Source organism: Talpa occidentalis, unplaced genomic scaffold, assembly GCF_014898055.3.
Source record: "Talpa occidentalis isolate TD23 unplaced genomic scaffold, MPIMG_talOcc4v2.1 talOcc4.9, whole genome shotgun sequence".
NCBI classification, from domain to species: Eukaryota; Metazoa; Chordata; class Mammalia; order Eulipotyphla; family Talpidae; genus Talpa; species Talpa occidentalis.
The window spans coordinates 107883038-107901878 of NW_023605305.1; the positions used below are offsets into that span (position 1 = coordinate 107883038).

Here is an 18841-nt window from a genome sequence, read left to right on the forward strand (position 1 = left end):
TATAGCCTCTCTATCCACTCCCTTCCCCCCAGCATGCACAGAGAGACTTTCTCTCAGCACTTCGTGAAGCTTATAGTCCTGGCTAACACACTTCTAGGTGGCAGATATTTGCATTCTTATAAGATACTAAGTAATGAATATGTTAGTGCTTACTTTGTTTTTTTCCTTCCCACAGGTTCCAATGATTTTGGTGGGCAATAAATGTGATCTGGAAGATGAGCGAGTAGTTGGCAAAGAACAGGGTCAGAATTTAGCAAGACAGTGGTGTAACTGTGCCTTTTTAGAATCTTCTGCAAAGTCAAAGATCAACGTTAATGAGGTAACCTGCAGCTGCACAGCAACACCAACAATTGCCTTTTCTAGTTTCCTTTTTTAAGTTAAATTTAACAGCCTAAACCAAATGTTTTGGGGAGAAAATCTTGTTCTTTTAAGCAGTCTTCATTATAACAACTTAGAGAAAACATAATTCCTAGAAGTGTGTTCTTTGCATAAAATCACTTTGATGACTAAAATAAGAATGTTTATCTTATTGGCAAAGAAGAAGTTTAAGTTAAAGAATATATTAAAGTCCTGCTAAGTCTCTAAATGACAAACAAGAAGGTGTTCTGTAAAAATTGTCATACAATCTTTGTATAGTAAAAATTACCCATACAGATGTGTGTAAATAGGTTGTAAAGGAAAATAGAAAAATCAAAGTAGTTATTATAATGAACTTGTTGTAGAAAGATGGTACCTTCATAAATATCACAGAATCTGCTTGGTTGAGTCCTGCTTCTCTTTTATTTGTGACTCAAATGGAGGAGTCTGTGAGTGTGGATATGTAACAGTGATTCACTCTATCTTCTAGGCCTGATACAACAGGTGCACAAGATATTTTTTTGCCCCTAACTAAAAAAAGCTTCAGTTATCTTGAGACATGGCTGTGGGCAGGAATACTTAACAAGTAAGCTGTCTACCTGGATATAAGCCAGTGATTTTTTTTACCTCCCCTCAAAATTTAGTACAGTTCCCAACTGACTCCCTCACCAACTAAGCAAAAACTTAAGAAGTTCCCTTTTCTTTGGTTAATTTTAATAGATGCCATCATGTTTCATTTTAACCAGAGAAGGCTTTTTTCCTTTCCCAGTAGTGTAGAAGTCTTTATTTGCCAGTGTGCTGGCTGCTCATAGCATCACAGATAAACAGAATTCAGATCACTTATACCATAGATAAAAATTAAGAGTGAATTAGAGTATCAGGTTTTGCTCTAGTCTTAACTTCTTTAGGTCACTTTATCTTAACTAATATTATGACTGTAGACTATTGTCTGACTTCTAATTTTTTTTCAAAGATTTATTTATGCATACAGAGCTGGGTTGTGGACCAGAGATGGGTGGGGAGGGAGTTGAGAGGATTCACCAGAGACAGAGTGGGGAGCAGAACAGGCGGATGGACTGAAATATACTGCTGAGGGAAAGAGAGGTCTGCTGTACCATGTGGCTTAGCTCCCTGGCCAGGGATCCAACTCGTACTGCAGTGTCTGCAAATAGCTTCACAGTACTGTGCTTAACCCCTTGTGCCACCAGGGAGGATCTATTGTCTGACTTTTAAAATGACCAAAATACTTTAGATATCTGGAAGGAAAAAAATTAAGCTTTCTGATTTTACAAATAATCAAGAATGCCAAAACTTCCTTTTTAAAGTAAAAGCAATATTGATAAGTACATAAAAATACTAAATTCATGGACCTCCCTAGTGGTGCAGCAGTTAAAGTCTCAGTGCTGTCAAGCTGTTGCCAGCCACTGCAACACGAGTTCAATCCCTGGCCAGGGAGCTAACCCACATGGCTCAGCAGACCTCTCCTGTCTCACCCAGTGCTCCCCTCAGCAGTGTATTTCAGTGGATCTGCCTGCTTCCCACTCTGTCTCTGGTGAATTGTCTCATCCCCTGCATCTTTGGCCTACACCCCAGTTCTTATAGGCATAAATAAATAAAAAAGAAATCTTTAGGGCCTCCCTGGTGGACTAGGAGTTAAGTCTCAGTACTATCACCACGATAGCCTGAGTTTGATCCTCAGCCAGGGAGCTAACCCACGTGGCACAGCAGACCTCTCCTGTTTCACCCGCTGCTCCCTCAGCAATATATTTCAGTAGATCTCTATTCTGCTCCCCACTCTGTCTCTGGTGAATCTTCTCACTCCTTGCACCTCTGGCCTACACCACAGGTCTTCTATACACACACACACACACACACACACACACACACACACACACGCACACACACTCAATAAACTAAATAAATATTTTTATTTAAACTAAAATTGTAATTGTCATTCTTTCAGCCAATATTTACTGTAGCCTGTGTGTCTGGTATCATGCTAGACACTGGGTAACAGTCATCCAGAGACATTCTTTCTCTAAATAAGTTTACATCTCAGTGGGGAACAAATCCTGCTGAGATCTTCAAGAACAATTACTTCTTACTCACTGCCAACTAATGAAAGGTTGTATAATGTGCTTCCAGTGTCATCTTTCTCTCTCGTGGAATTACAATTTTATAGATGTTGATTTAAAAAAATCTTGACTAATCAACAATAGCAAGAAGATAACTGAGATAAAATGCATTCGAATTGGTGAAACAACTTGACTGGGGGACAGTAGTGTGAAGTCAGCATCTGCAGCATAGTTTGCCTTAAGATCTGGTTCCTTGCTGTCCCTGTCCTCACCCTCACTGGTATTGACCCACCCTCGTTCACAGTGCTCTTCTGGGCCTGGGTTGCACCAGAGTGAGCACCATGGAAAGGAAGTGCTCCCTTACCTGCTAAGCAGTGAGTGTTTGTGGGAAGTTCCGTGCTAATAAACCTCTCTCAGAGTTGCCATTTCCAGTGCAGCAGGCGCTGCTTTGTCACAGAAGTCCTGATAAAGTCAACTCTTGACGTGAGGGTTTATAAAACAAAAATAGAAAAAAATTAAACATACTAGCTATCTAAACATCTTTATTCTTTTGACTAACACAAACTTAATGCTAGAAATTCTTGAGTATAATTGACTTTAAGTGTTTCCTTTTTTATAGCCTCATAGTCCCAACTATATAGTTCCTTGGTAATTAACTCCTCAGACAGCTAATGCCTTGTAAATTTTTTTTTAAGCTTTATTTATGCATAGAAGAACTGGGTTGTGGGCCAGAGGTTTGTGGGTATGGGGGGTGAGAGTGTTTACCAGAGACAGAGTGGGGAGCAGAACAAGCAGATGGACTGAAATACACTGCTGCGGGGAGCAGCGGGCTAGACAGGAGAGGTCTGCTGCGCCATGTGGGTCAGCTCCCTGGCCAGGGATCAAACTCTTGCTGCAGTGGCTGGCGATAGCTGGATAGCTCTGATACTTTAACCCCTGCGCCACCAAGGAGGCCCTACTGTAAAGGATATTATTGGGATAACTGACAAAACAGGAATTGCACTGTAGACAATACAGCGTAAGTGCCAATGCCTTGAATGTGATAACTGTGATGAACTTATGTAAGAAAATATCCTTCTTCTTAAGGAGTATAGACTCAGCTATTAAGGACCTGTGGTATACAGACCACTTTCAAATGGTTAACAGAAGTCTTTGTGGAGGGGGGAGGGTAAGGAAAAAGGAGAAATGATAAAGTACATATGATAAAATGTATATAAGTTCTTAGTGCTATTTCAGCTTTTCTGAAAGTTTGAATTTTTTAGCATTTAACAGAACCAAAATTGTTATGTGCAACAAGGCCTCAAATGTTGGTGAATAAATACTTTTTCTTGTTTTTATGTAGATATTTTATGACCTGGTCAGACAGATAAATAGAAAAACACCAGTGGAAAAGAAGAAGCCTAAAAAGAAATCATGTCTGCTGCTCTAGACCCAAAGTAAGCAGCAGCTCTGAGCCAGGTAAGGTGCTAAAAGCAGAACAGATGCCTTTCTTATCCTTTTGTTTGGGGTTTTCCCCAACCCTAACTACTTCCTCTGTTGCCTACTAGGGTATTTCCAGACTTCTGTAACTTATAAATGTGAGATATATATATATAACTTAGAGCTACGTTCGGCTGTTGGGTAATTTCTCTCTCCTGAGAGAGTCTAAGTTCTCTGAGGGCAAGGACCATGTCTGTTTTGCTCTCCAGCATCCATAGTGCCTGCTGCAGAATGGGGACTCAAAGAAAATTAGTTTAATGCTTTCCAAGGTCTCTCCCAAATTCATACAGAAGTGACAGTGGTTCATCTGAAACAATAAATCTTAAGTACACATTTGATGAATTATTTCAACGTGAACACACCCATATATATCAACAATAATCACCCCTCCCCATATGTAACCCTTGCCCTAATTTCTTTTTTTTTTTTTAATAAATTTTATTTTTATATTCCCCCATACAATTGCAAACGCCCCATTCTGACCCCAATCCCTCCCCTCCCGCCCCCCGCCCCCCAAAAAGTGTCTCTGGTTCATAGTTTTTTGTTGATTTTGATTTTCACTTTCTTAGAGTTATTCATTTTCCTGGTCCCTTATTTAAGTTTTCTAGATTCCTGCTATGAGTGAGACCATCCGGTATTTTTGTTTTTCTTCCTGGCTTATTTCGCTGAGCATGATCCCTTCCAGCGCCATCCATGTTGCTGCAAATGGCATGTGTTTATCTTTTTTGAATGCTGAGTAATATTCCATGGTGTATATGGGCCACATCTTCTTGATCCAGTCATCTATTTTTGGGCATTTGGGCTGTTTCCAAAGCTTAGCTATTGTAAACAGTGCTGCTATAAACATAGGGGTGCAGGTGTTCTTTGGAATTGATGTTTCTGTGTCCTTGGGGTAAATACCTAGGAGTGGAATTGCTGGGTCCTATGGAAGCTCTATGTTTAGTAGGTCCAGAAATCTCCACACAGCTCTCCATAGTGGTTGGACCAGTTTGCACTCCCACCAACAGCGCAGAAGAGTTCCTTTTTCTCCACACCCTCGCCAACATTTGTTGTTGCTAGTTTTTTTAATATGTGCCATTCTCACTGGTGTGAGATGGTATCTCATGGTAGTTTTGATTTGCATTTCCCTGATTACAACCCTTGCCCTAATTTCTAACACCATGGATTAGTTTTGCCACTTTAATATAAATAAAGTATATTTTGTGTTATGTCTGACTTTAATCAAAAATTTGCTTTTGAGAATTATCTTTATTACCTATAGCAAATGTTCATTTGTATTGTATGACTATACTAGCAATAAACAATAAAAATGTTTATTATCCTGCTATTGATACACATTTGGATTCTTTTGAGAAACTAGTATAGGTAATGTACAGATTCTGGTAAGCATCTGTGCATGTGTGCATGTCTAGGAATGGAAAGGCCAGACTGTCCAGTGTGCATGTGAACAGTGTTAGTAGATACTGCTAAAAAGTTTTTCAAAGTACTTGAGTATTACCAACCAGAAGTTTATGAGGTTCCTGTCATCCCCAAATTTGGTGTTGTCAGTGTTTTTAACTTGAGCCATTTCCTTGGATATGTGGTGGTATGTCAGTTCAGTTTTGATGGTCATTTCATCACAAATAAAGGTTGGCTTCTTTCAAATGTTACATCTGTAGGCGTCAAAGAACTAGTTGACTTTAACACCTATATTTTCTTTCTTACTTGTTTATACAAGAGCTGGGGTATAGGCCAGAGGTGTGGGGTGGGGAGGGGGCAGGGAGATGAGAGCATTCACCAGAGACAGAGTGGGGAGCAGAAGAGGCAGATCTGTTGAAATACATTGCTGAGGGGAGCAGCGGGAGAGACAGGAGAGGTCTGCTGCACCATGTGGGTTAGCTCCCTGGCCAGGGATTGAACTTGTGCTGCAGTGGCTGCCGATAGCTTCATACTGCTGAGACGAAAAACCCCTTGCACCACTAGGGAGGCCCCCATCTATATTTTCATTAAGAGAACCCATTGGAGTTAAGCCTCAACATTATCACTGCAAAGGCCTATGGCGAGGACCTGAGTTTGATCCCCAGCTAGGGAGCTACCCACATGGCACAGCAGACCCCTCCTGCCACACCCGCTGCTCCCCTCAGCAGTGTATTTCCATCAGTCTGCCTGTTCTGTTCCCCGCTCTGTCTCTGGTGAGTCCTCTCATCCCCCACACCTCTGGCCTGTACCCCAGTTCTTGTATGCATAAATAAATAAATCTTAAAAAAAAAAAAAAACCATTAGACATTCGTGACAGCATTGAAGCTGCCTGTCACTAAGAAACTTAGGCCGTATGGGACCATTTATTTTTCTTTAATTATATTTTCAAATTCCCTGAATAGTATCTACTTATCTTCATCTATATAACAGTCCCATAAAAGAATATTTTCATGGAGTAGATTTATGATGTAATTTGATGCTAATTATGTGAATATTACTAAACCTGGTCCGGTTGGAAGAAAGTCAACTGTTTCCACTTGAGAGTTGATTGCACTAACTCTTGTAAACCTCTTGAGTCCCTTTAGTAGATTACCTTTTCCAGAACAAATAAATTAATATGTGCTTCCTTAGAGATGAGTGAATCTCTCTCATCAGGAAAGCAGTTAGGTAATTGTACCCCATTTCTTAATGAAGGTAGAGAGAGAATGAACGGAAAGGAGAAAAGGATATGGGGGTTGCCACTGGTGTTGAGAGTTAAGAAAGACAAATTTTCTGACCAAACGGTTGTTTCAAGCTTTAGTGAAATCCTGACTCAATAACTCAGCTTCCTGGAAGCGAGTATTGTTTTAAATGCTGGTGTTTGTATTTGTGTAAGTAAGGGTGCAAGGGAAGGGAAATTGTTCCTGTTCTAAATTATATTGTTTGGGCCTCTCTGGTGGCACAAGGGGTTAAGTCACAGCACTATGAAGCTGTCTGCAGGGCAGACACTGCAGCACAAGTTTGATCCCCAGCCAGGGATCTACCCACATGGTGCAGCAGACCTGTCCTGTCTGGCCCTCTGCTCCCCTCAGCAGTGTATTTCAGTCCATCCGCCTGTTGTGCTCCCACTCTGTCTCTGGTGAATCCTCTCACCCACCACACCTCTGGCCTGTACCCCAGTTCTTGTATGCATAAATAAATAAATCTATTTTTAAAAAATAAATTATATTGTTTGACTCTTATAGTTGACTCATGGATACCATTACCTTAGCAGATCCTCATTTAATTTTCAGTTCTCAGGAAATGTCCTTTTGGCTTATGTTTCAAGAAAGAGGTGCCATCTCCTGGCTTATTGTGAAAATTCACTTGTACACACTGAGCAGATGTATTGTGAGTCTTGCTGTAGAAATCTTGGCCTAGATCTGAAACAAGACTTTCATCTTGGTCGCATAAAATATGAGACTAAAATGTAATTCAACTTATATTTAATCAGTCACCTGAGATTTATGGATGTTTGATAATACCAAATAATAGGTCTGTTAGCAATCAGAATACTTTGCCCAGCTTTTGATTGTGGTTACAGGCTTTCAGTGCTATCTTGATCACTTTTTTAAAGTATCGAGATACAGGTGGCTTTAAGTAGTAGTCATGGACGCTTTTTTAGTAAGACTATATGCACCTTGAGGGCAACTCGGTAGCCTGTGCCTGTAAGCAAAATTGTGTTGAAATAAAGTTAATCTCGCGGAGGAGAGAAATTCATCTTCAGTTAATTCTTTCTTTACCTAGTTCTTTTCTGTTAAGCAGTAAGACTAATTTTGATTCTTCTACCCTTGAATGTGGCAATCTTTTTTTCTTGTCTCAACCTGTATTAAAAGTGGCAGTCCCAGTACATTACAATCATGAAGTGGTGCATAATCAATTTCCCATGGCAGGTTTATGCAGGCAGGTGTCCTTTGCTTAGTGAAAAGGGAACTTAACAAAATAAGGTTATCATGGGATAGAAATGAAGTAATCACTGTTTTCCTCTTTCAGACAGGACTGTTAGATACAATGTGAAACTACTTTTTTTTTATCCTCCCAAAGTTGCATTATGCTATTTATTTAAATATTTTATATAATTCTTACATCCTTTTTCATCTTTGCACAATGTATGCATTTTCGTTTTGGTTATATTCCCCCATACAGTTGCACCTCCCCCCTTATTTTGACTCTAGTCCTTCCTTTCCCCGCCCTTCCCTTTCTATAAACATTTTTAAAGGGAGTTTAAGACAGCTGTTGTCATTGCTATAATTTTGATTTCAGGTAACAATCCTCAAGTAACTGTTTTTTCCCTATTAGATATCTGATTTTTTTTTTTTATTTTGCTACCATCTTCTGCTATCAAGAGATTAACCGTGTATGTATGTATCTGTATATATTCAATGTTCCAGATTACAGGAATGAAGAACTGTTGCCTAATTGGAAAGTGCCAGCATTCCAGACTTCAAAAAATAAATCTGAAGAGGCTTCTCCTGTTTTATATATTATGTGAAGAATTTAGATCTTATATTGGTTTGCACAAGTTCCCTGAAGAAGAAACTGTTTGGTCGGTGTATATCTCTCGGAAAATAAGACAATAGTATTTCTCCTTTGCAATAGCAGTTATAACAGATGTGAAAATAAATATACTTGACTCTAATATGATTATACAAAAGAGCATGGATGCATTTCAAATGTTAGATATTGCTACTATAATCAGATGATTTCATATTGACCTTTTTATCATGATTCCTCCCTGTCAAGCACTAAAAGTTGAAACATTACACTTTATATCTGTAATGATATAGATTATGAAATTTCCCCTCAAACTCATTGCAGCAGATAACTTTTTTGAGTCATTGAGTTCATTTTATATTTAAAAAATTATGAAATATCATTCTGTCATGATACTCTAATTAAATTGTTTGTGCATAATGCTTTGGAAAAAATGGGTCTTTTATAGGAAAAAACCTGGGATAACTGATTTCTATGGCTTTCAAAGCTAAAATATATAATATACTAAACCAACTCTAATATTGCTTCTTGTGTTTTACTGTCAGATTAAATTACAGCTTTTATGGATGATTAAATTTTAGTACATTTTCATTTGGTTTGTGTGTTTTATTATTGTTTATAGACCTTATAGGCCTTTATTTTCTAATGATCACATCATTGAAATGCAACAGTAACTCCTTTCTGACTGGTACCTGCAGAACTCTTGGCTTTAAACCCTGTAAGTAGTGATTTCTCTTAAGAACAGATCTCCCACTTTCTGTTTTAGATATATTTATTCCTACTACGGTAAAACACATCAGACTACATAGACTAGTTTTGTATATTCTCTTTATCTTAAAGATTGTATCTTATTGAATAAAATATCCCACTGTGTATTATTTTTATATGTAAAAAGATAAGTTTAATACTGTATCAGGGTTTAACTTTTACTATTTCAAATCTTCTACAGCTTGTAATTTCATCAAGGGGATCCTTTGTCGTCGTTAATTTGTTGGGTATAAATCCACCAATGAAATGTTATGTAAATTTTTTCAAATTTGCTTTACAATAGGTTGAAGAATTTGAAAGAAGTGAGTGAAAGTGAAAAGACATAAAGGAGGTGTCAGTTGCTTTTGCTTCAACTATATATGACGTAGAATAGTAGTAGTATGGAGACTATTGCAACGTTAAAATTTTAGCTGGCTGTATAGTGGTGCTTTTCCTTTCTCGGTTTTTTCCATTTTTACAAAAGATGGGGCTTAAATAGGACATGGACCTAGGGTAATATTACTTATGCATTTGCCATAGAGGTAGAGCAAACAGCTTGTCCACCAGTTGAGTGCTAGAGAATACAAGAAATAAGCTTAGAAAACCCTGTGCCTTGTCCCTGGATTTTAAAGAGACCAGTCCTAGAAAGTCTAAATCATTGCTCAGGGATCTAGAGAACTGTCTCGTTGCAACCAGGCATGAAGTGCAGTGTTCATGCCTTGCTAAGACTTTCCAGGAGTGAGGTCAGCCCATCAGTTACTAAATTAAAAATTAGATTTTAAATGTAAGTTCTGACCAACTTGAGAAAAAAGTTAAAATATTGTTAATACTTGGAAATTGTATTCTTTTGCGTTTCTAATAAACTTAGTTGTCTGATACTTTCTGCTGATCCAGCTATACATATATCTGGGATTGAGGGGCCAAAAATCTATTAAATGCAATAAACTTTTTTAAAAATGAAGCATTAGTGCCAGTCTATGCAGGTCAGGATGTCATATTTTAAAGGTCCTCTGTAGTCATTCTCTTTTAAAACACACCTCTTAAACATTTCTTTTACAATCATAGACATCTCACAAATGAGTAAAGCTTTCTAAATGTTATCTATTATATAGATTGTATAGTTATTTGCCAGACTAAGTAGAAATTATTAAGAGTAGCTCCCCGGTACCTTCTGCTTGACTCATTACTATAAACTCAATGTCCCCTTACATTAAAACATGGTAGAGAAGAATGCCAGGTACTAGATTTTTTTTGTCGCCTCGTGTACAGTCCACTTGGGATAAAGGTATTGACAGAATGTGAAGGGAAATGTGCCTGTGGCATGCAGGGGTATGCAGAGCAGGTCCAGGCAAAATCTGAGGTAATAGTGGTATCTCCAGGAAATCTGTTGCTGAACAAGATTTGGAAAGGGTATCCTGTTAGGAAGTAAGATAGGTGTGCTTTTACATTGTCAGTCTGTGAGCTCTGTAGTCTCGGGTCCAGAGGGGGAGGTTCCTGAGAAAGAGATACATTTTTATAGCTGAGAAATAAAACATCCTCAAAAAAAATACATGAATCTCATATGATAAATTACATAGGAACTCATGTCACACTAGTATTTGTTGCTATTTAAAAAATAGTGGCTCTGGTTATAGGAGTAACATATAATTTAAAGAAGGCTCCATGTCACAGTTGATAGTTTGCTTTTTTCCCCTAAAACACAAACAACTTAAATGGTTTAGTACTTCCAAACAATCTAGTTGTAGAAATTTAACAGTAAATAGTGAATATACTCTAACTGCAATTTTACCTTCCTCTAGGGGGAGCTTCAGTATCAGTTAACACTTCTGCAAGCACTAAATTAAATACTCAAGCCATCTATTTTATAAACACTGCATACTTCACAGAGAGGTATAAAGGCCTTCCTTCAAGAGTTTGCAATCCAACTGGGTGGGGAAGTTACATAAGAAATTTATCAAAGCGATGAATTTTACTGTAATTTATTGGACGTGGCCAGAGAGTGAGTTCTTTGGGAAATGCTTGAAGAAATATGGATGTTAATATTTTATTTTCTCCCCCCCTCCAACTTGGAAACTAATCTGTTTAGTACCTTGATCTGCTGTCGTAACTGGCCACCTTTTACTCTTCAGTAAAACGGCTCACTGCTTAGAGTGTACCTGGGAAAAAGTTAATCCTTGGGAAGATACCGGTTTTTTTAATTGCCAACTTTATTAAAATAGGTTACTTAGTCTGTAGCTATTTTTCTCCACATTCTGTATTGTATGGACTGCCCGATTTAAGGTAGTTTGCCTGTTGTCTTTGTAGGTACACGTATTTGTCCGTTCGCGTGTCTGATTTTTTTGTTTCCGGACTGAAGGACAAAAAGAAAGATCACCTTAAGTGTTTTCCTTTGTGCGCTCTTACAGTAGAATGCTAGAAGAAGACATAAAATACTCTTATAAGTTATATGTATGTGCTGAAACAAAAGTGCAAAGAAATTGTCAAGAATTTGAAGGAAGAAAATAACTTGTAAAACAACCTTTTGTTTTATTTGGGTCCTGTACTTAAGGTGCTACTTACATGTGTGTTGAAATAGCCCCTCTTGACAGCTCCGGATTTAAAAGGGAGAACTGTCTGGGTTCTTACCCAGGATTTGGAAAGAACCCATCTTGCAGAGAGGGAAATGAATGTGAGCTTTGAGTAGTCTACCCACCCACCATTTGGCATTTCTGTTCCCTAAAAATGTAAAAAATGCAAGTTATTCTTGAAAATACAGACATTGCATTGAACATGGATTTTTTTTTTTGTATACAATTTCTTCTGGAGTTTGTTGAATGTGCAGTCCATTTATTTAATGCCATGTCTTGCTTAAATATTCTTGTTGAGAATAGCTGGAGACTTTGAACTGGCTGCCTAGTTCTCTTCTGGAAAGGCTACATGGCTCCTGTTTTGCAGGTGATGACAACAGCTTTGAGAGGGAATTGGGGGCTGCAAGTTCTTTGCTGTTAAGCAGCCTCCTGTGGTTCTGGACCCAAGGTGTGACGTACATTTCCTGCTAATTGCTTCTCTTAAGAAGCATGAGCTTGACTGTTCCTCTTGAGGAAAAACCTTAATAAACCTTCCCGTTTTAAGCAGTGATGTGACTCTTATTTTGAACTGTTGTTTTCAATGCTTTTTTTTTTTTTTTTTTTAAGCTTAACTATGAAGTTTCATGATCTGTATGGGGCCCATCAGTAAATACCATGCTTCTGTCTGCCAGGTGCTCGGCTGCTTGTCAGGGATACAGCGATGAATAATACACACCGAAATCTCTTGGTGGAGTTTTTGAGCAGATGACTAAAGTGCGTGCGTGTGTGTGTGTGTGTGTGTGTGTGTGTGTGTGTGTGTGTGTGTGTGTGTGTGTGTGTGGTGTGAGTGTTTGGGGTGTGAGAGGCAGAGGCAGTGCAAGTTGGAGGCAATTCTGCTAGGGAACTGAGTGTGTGGAGATATTAGTTGCATTTGGAGAGAGAAGTGGGTTTTCTTGCTTTTTTAAAAAGTTTACCTGCTCCCTCCCCCTTCCCACTAGTTGTGCACCAGTGGGCGTGTATGCTGCCTTGGTGGTGGCCCAGACCTTGGGACACAATGTCTGGAGCGTAGCCAGGAGTGGGGCTGGAAGCAGGGAAGGCGCTCAACACCCAGCTCTGAACTTCCTTCCCGGCCGCCCTGCCCTGCCCCTCTAGAATCACAATGGGGCAAGGGGAGGCTGGCAGACTCCATGTCCCCAGCTGGGGTGGAGAGTCCTGGCAAGGCAGGTTAGCTAGGAAACACTGCGAGGGGCCAGACGATGTGGCCAGGAAGGACCAAGTGAGGAGCCGTGGGGAGAGCGGCAGAAAGGGGGAGAGTGAGAGCAAGAGTGCCATCCTCCAGGATGGGAAGGATCTGCTGGGCTTGAGCAGTGACGGGAGAGAAGTGACATCGTCACAGGGCAACCCCGATACGAAACGTGTCGCCTGACGCTGGGTCCTCACCCGCGTGCTCAAAATGGACTTAGAATACTACTCCACTGCAGGCACGCACGAAGGTTAATAAAGGGTTTATTTGCAAAAGAAGGGGAAATGAAGACATGAGTAACTCAGGGAGAAATGGAGATAAATTCATGAATGCCTCCTACCCGGTCCGCTGAGCGCGACCCCCACCAGCACGCTGAGAGCTGGCGAAAAACCAAGAGACCCCCAAGGCCCACATGTCTGGTTTTATACCAAACCTGCCTGCTTAGCTCCACCCTCCGTTCCCAGCAACCCTCTGTTCGGTGAGGACATGGGATTTGTGGGTTTTGGTGTCTTGGGTATCTTTGGGCTGGGGTGGGGGTGGAGTCTATAAAACCTGTTTGTGGAGTTGGTTCAGGACATCCTCTTCCCCCTAACATCTGTAGTAGCTGAAGGGCCTGAGCTCTGGGCAACACTGAGGAGGGCGGGGGGGGGGGTCCCGCACAAGTGAGGGGTCACACTGGGGCTCCCCAGACAGCCTGCCTTAGAATGGGCCGCCAGGGAAAACCCAACAGGCCCGGGAGAGGGACTGCACTCCAGCTAGGAGAGGGGTTGGGGCAGTATTTGGTCTCTGGAAAATGACTGCAGCTGAAGCTCCTTTCTCCTGGGGACAGGGCTGAAGAATGGACAGTGGGCTTGGGAAGCAGCCAAGTCCTGGACCACTGGTCTTACTAAAGCGAGAGACGAGAGGCTGCTCCGAGGAGAAGCGGTGAAGAGCCCTGTGCACTGTGCTGGAGACAGAAGAGTGAGTAGCTGCTGCCCTGGAGGTGCTCCCACTCGGGGGGAGATTTGCACACCCAAGAGTGACCGACAAAACAAGTCCAGTGGTTGAGTAAAGGCACAGGTAAGGCCTCTGGGGAGGGCTTCGCTGAAGAGCTGCCCTTTAAACTGCAGAGTGAAGGATGAGTCAGGCAGTCTGAGGCCATGGGGAGACAGGAGTCTTCAGGAAACGCAGATGCAGAGACTTAGATGCATTAAAAAAAAAAAAAAAAAAACCCCAAGTGTGCAGCCCTTGTAGCCCCTCTCCCTGGAGGGTAAGGTGGGGAAATGCTCGGAAGTCCTAGCAGGCCCACTGGAGTCTACTAAGGCAGGCAGGGTGAGGCCTCTGGACTCCCAGGGAGGCAGAGGAGAGTGCTGGGGAGGTCACGGCATCTCCGACACCTTTGCCCTCCCTGGGCAGCATGATGACGCAGCTGCAGGTGCGTCATATCACAGCCATATCACAGCCTCCAGCCTCCACCCAGGAGGACAGGGAAAGCAGAGGGATGAGGTTTGAGTGGGGGGCACAAAGAAATAGGTAGATTCTTTCTGCGGGTGAGGACACCTTGAAACCAGCACCCAAGAGAGGTGCAGCCTAGGTAATTGAACCCCACTACCTGGCCTGTTGGGGGAAACCAGGACTCAGAGTGGAAAGAATAGGAAGGAGCAGGGAGAACAGCCCTGATGGGAAGAGTGGGGTGCAGAGCATACAGGAGAGGATTTCCGGTGCTGGCTGAGACCTGGTATAAAGCTGCACATCCTGCTCCGCCCCTCCTGGGGCCTGCGGAGAGTCAGGGAGAAGCCAAGTGTGAGGCCAGTGTCGTGGCTCTGTCAGCTAATAATTGATCCACATGCTGTATTCAGGGCCAGGCACCCTAAGACAGGCTCCCTCCTTTGCTGCTCCTGGAGGACTCCCGTGGGGGACAAGAGGGTGGACTTCGTTTCAGGGACATTGGCAAGACGACTTAATTGTGATGCCTGTGTGTGTGCATGGGGGTGGGGGGGGGGCAGAATTTGGGGGGAAGTTCTGTCTGGGGCTTGGAGGTGGTGGGTAGAGGGATATGGCGGGACCGATGTCAGGACTGGTTGAAGGCTGCAAGGAAATACCCTTCGTCAAATTTCGAGGGAATCTGAGTGGTTTCATCATTCTGTTGAAGGTTGAATAGAGGAGACAAAGCATGGCAGGGGGCTTCCTCTGTTGGACCAGGCGCGACTAGAGTCTGAGGACAATATACCCCTTCCCTGTGCCCTAGAGTGGGCCGGGCCTTTTAGCCCCTTGCCTTCCTCAGGTAGCGCTAACCTAGGCTTCCCTGCCACACCTCCCACCCCATGGGGAGGAAACAGATTCTGGGAGGCCAACCTCAAGCAGTTAAGCTACTAGCTCCAGGGTGGCTTGGGGGGTGGGGAAGGAAGAGTGAAGGAAGAGGGGGCCGTGGGCACGCAAGACCCTAAGACCTTAAAGAGCAGAGAGAGCAAATCTGGGGCCTACCCTTGTCAAGATCACCAGGATCTGGCTCAGTCAACTGTCTCGTCCTTGCTGGGAATGTGAGGGCCCTGGGAGCTGACGGAGGAGAGCCAGGGTGCAGGAGGGGGTGGGGGTGCCCCTGAAGCCCATTCTCGGGCAGTGAGGGCCTCAAGCACCATTTCTGGACTCAGTCCATGCAGCTGCCTTCTCTAGGGATCCCAAACACACACACAGAATCTTCCAAGAAAAGCGTAAGTTGTCATTTGACAAATAGCAGCTCATCTGGGTAATGTGTTTACAACGAACAAAAACACGTCACACCTATTGTCTTCTCTGACCCCTACTGCAATCCTGGGAGGGAATAAGGGCCAGTATACATTTTTTAACAGAAGAGGAGACCAAAGCTCAGAGAATGCTTTTTAATTTACGTGTGTGTGTTGCCGTGGGTCACATGCTCGGTGCAGGAGCAGGAGGCAGGTGGCGCGCGCATACTGGCTTCTGGGAGGGTGTGCTTGACCCTTTGGTCCACTGTGTCCTTTAAAGTTCGCAGCAGTGCATTATCCCCATATCACAGACAGGAAGATGGAGACACAGATGGTCAGCATCGTGCTCAAGTCTTCACACAACAGAAATTGGATCTGTTTGTCTCCAGATCCAATGCTGGCGCCATGGCTTTCTTTATGTAGGAAATGTTGGGGCAACAGCGGCGTCCCCTCCATGCCAGGGCGCTGGGGAGCGGTGGCAGCATGGTGGGGTCAGGCTGAACCAGGTCGCTTCCTCAGGACAAATTTGGTTCAGAGCTCAGTTAGAGGGAGGGGGGTAAGAGGAAGCCCTTGGTGGGGGGGGGGGCACCCTGTGCCTTCTGTGAAAGAGGGGTTCCAGGTCTGAAGGGTTGGAAAGGGGAGAGAGGAATACCAGGGAGCCCAGCCAGCATGCCCGGTGGGCACTCAGATCCTCCCCCTTGCAGTCTGGAGAGAGGAGGGAGGGCTGCAGTTCACACACACAATGTGATGTGTGCGGCTGACACACTCGCTCTGGGCTGATCCACACGCTAATAGAGCCCTGATGGATTGGCCATAATCTCCTGCCTGGCTGTCTAGCTCAGTTGCTAGAGCATGAGGCTCTCAAGCCCAAGCTTATAGGTTGGTACCCCGTGTTTAGTCAGCACAGGGTCGAGAGTGCAGCACACGCAGGTGCTGTAAAGACAGGAGGCAGAGATTGCCGTGGTGTGGCCACAAGCTAAGGGTTGTCAGTGGCCACCAGGAGCTGAAAGAGGCAAAGGACAGGTTGCCTAACAGCTCGGGGGGCAGCGTGGCCCTGCTGGCCTCTCATCTTAGCCTCGGGAAACAGACTCGGCGCATCTGACCTCTAGGACTAGTGTAGATTTCTGTGGCTTTAAGCCACTGCGTTTGCGGTGACTTGTTACAGTGGCCCTAGGAAATGAGTGGGGAACATGTTCAGTCAACATCCTTGACATGGATACAGGCGCTCCATGCAAGTACTATGTCCACATATGTGTCACAATTATGTCCACTTAATTGTGGTCACAATTATGCTCACTTATGTACCAACATAAACTGAGGGCTGGATGCATCTGGTCCAAGTTCATGGTCCATGTAGACTAACAGGGAAGCCCAGGTCTGTGGCCACCCTGTTTTCCTGGCAGCAGTTCAATTCGGCTGGGGGCCTGGGAGACCTGTGCATTTGCAGTTTTGTTTTTTTTTTTTTTTTTTTTTCAGTTCCTCAGGTGACTTTAAGATGCAGCCAGGTTCTTCATAGATGCTGATGGATCATTAGGAACCCCAAGGGCTTAAACTGTGAATGGCTTCAGAGTTTGCAAAATACAGTTGACCCTAAAATAATGTGAGGGAGCATTGCACTCACACCCCCACACCCACCAGACACTGGCCACAGGGCCACAAAGACAATGGCGGGGCCCTGAGCAGACCCCCGGGCCAATCACGGGGCTGTGGACCTGCAGGGGAACTGGGCCATGTGTGAGGCCCAAGTCAGGGAGAGAGTAGATGAACTCCTGGCTTATTTGCATGTCCTAATTAACATAAAATGAGCGCAGGGGAGGAATTAAGCTGTCAGTTTCTCTCTGCTTTCTTCTACCTCCCCCTCATACACGCTGCTTCCCACCCCTACACTTCCCTGCAGTGCTGAGGCCCCAGGCGCCCATTCACCTCCAGCCTGGCTTCCGTTAAGTACAGTCTCCATCAGCATCTCCACAGGAGCGCAGTGGGGAGGGAAAGGCAAACTTATGGGGGGTAAATGGATTGGCCATCATCTCTCCTCAGCAAAGCATGACATAGTGGATGGGGTGTCTCATCTGTCCTGTTAAGACCGGGCAGAATTGCCCCACTGGACAGTCAGCATTCCATTTATTATCCATGGAGCCTGGATAAGGCAGGGAAGAGGGTTTGCTCCCCGGTTTTGGAGCAGCTAAGGGCAGTGGGCAGCATGAAAAGCGCCAGGTTGAGTCAACAGAACCGTTTCAGTCCCAGCCATGCCACGCAGACCCTGGGCGAGTCCTTAACTTCTTGAGTCTTTCCATGTCGACAGGAGAAACAGCAGCCACTTCCAGAGCATGGTGAGGAAGCAGCAGACACAAAGGTGATGCTGCCCCATCCCTGGGGATTATCTTGGCACAAATGTCACCTGATTGTTTAGTTCTGGCCCCTGGCTGAAATGCGTTTTCCTTCCCTGGAATCTCTCCGGGCTAATGGCTGCGGTAAGAGTTGCTTCTTTCTCTCTGCTCGACACTCTGAGGTCAGGAGCTGGGTCCTTTTCGTTGCTCTGTCCTTGGTCCTCTTGGCCTGGCACGGGGATGTGTGCATAAAGGTTTGTTCAGTCCATCCACAAAGCAGTCACAGATGAATGGTCGAGGGGGGTGACCAGCTTTCCCGTCCAATCATTCCCCACTCAGGGCAGGTGGCTTCAGCACCACCCAGCAGCCAAAGGCCTCTCAGGGCCCAGGGAGTCTGCAGGTGGAACACAAACACGCACACGCACACACACACACATACAAGGACTCTCTCTCTCTCATCACAGCCAACAAGGGCCGTCACAGCCCAGACCTTCCCCCCCAGCTCAATGTCAGGATTCAAAGGCCTGGGCAGGGCTTGCTCCTCGAGAAAGGCCACCTCAGTTGGGGCGAGGAAAGAGGGAGGTTGGAGCCAGACAGCCCTCGGATTCAAACCCTGGTCCTTTCAGTGCCAGCCAGTAGCCTTATTTGGGCAGCTTTTGTGACCCCTACAAGCCTCCACTCGCTTTCCCGGAGGACGAACCTTCCAGGGTCACTCTGAAGTTGGAAGGACGAGCCACGCGCCCTGGCGGCGTAGCAAGCTCGCAGAGAATTTTTTTTTTTTAAACCTAGCGCCTTCCTTTCCCTCTGCAGCTTCAGCCACTGAAAACTAAACATGTTACCATGTGATTCTCGTGGGAATTTGAGCGCCCCTAACTCCCTGCGCTCCAGCTTGTGG

At 44.0% G+C, this 18841-nt stretch overlaps 1 protein-coding gene across 1 annotated transcript in view; it reads left to right on the forward strand.

Annotated features, from left to right (window-relative positions):
- RAP1A (RAP1A, member of RAS oncogene family) overlaps positions 1-8972 on the forward strand; it is a 49350-nt gene extending 40378 nt beyond the window's left edge. Inside the window, exons 7-9 of the mRNA XM_037499000.2 lie at positions 176-319; positions 3775-3890; positions 8279-8972. Coding sequence (XP_037354897.1) covers positions 176-319; positions 3775-3861 — 231 coding nt within the window. The 3' untranslated portion in view covers positions 3862-3890; positions 8279-8972. The remainder of the gene's footprint in view (positions 1-175; positions 320-3774; positions 3891-8278) is intronic.
- Positions 8973-18841: the final 9869 nt, after the last annotated feature.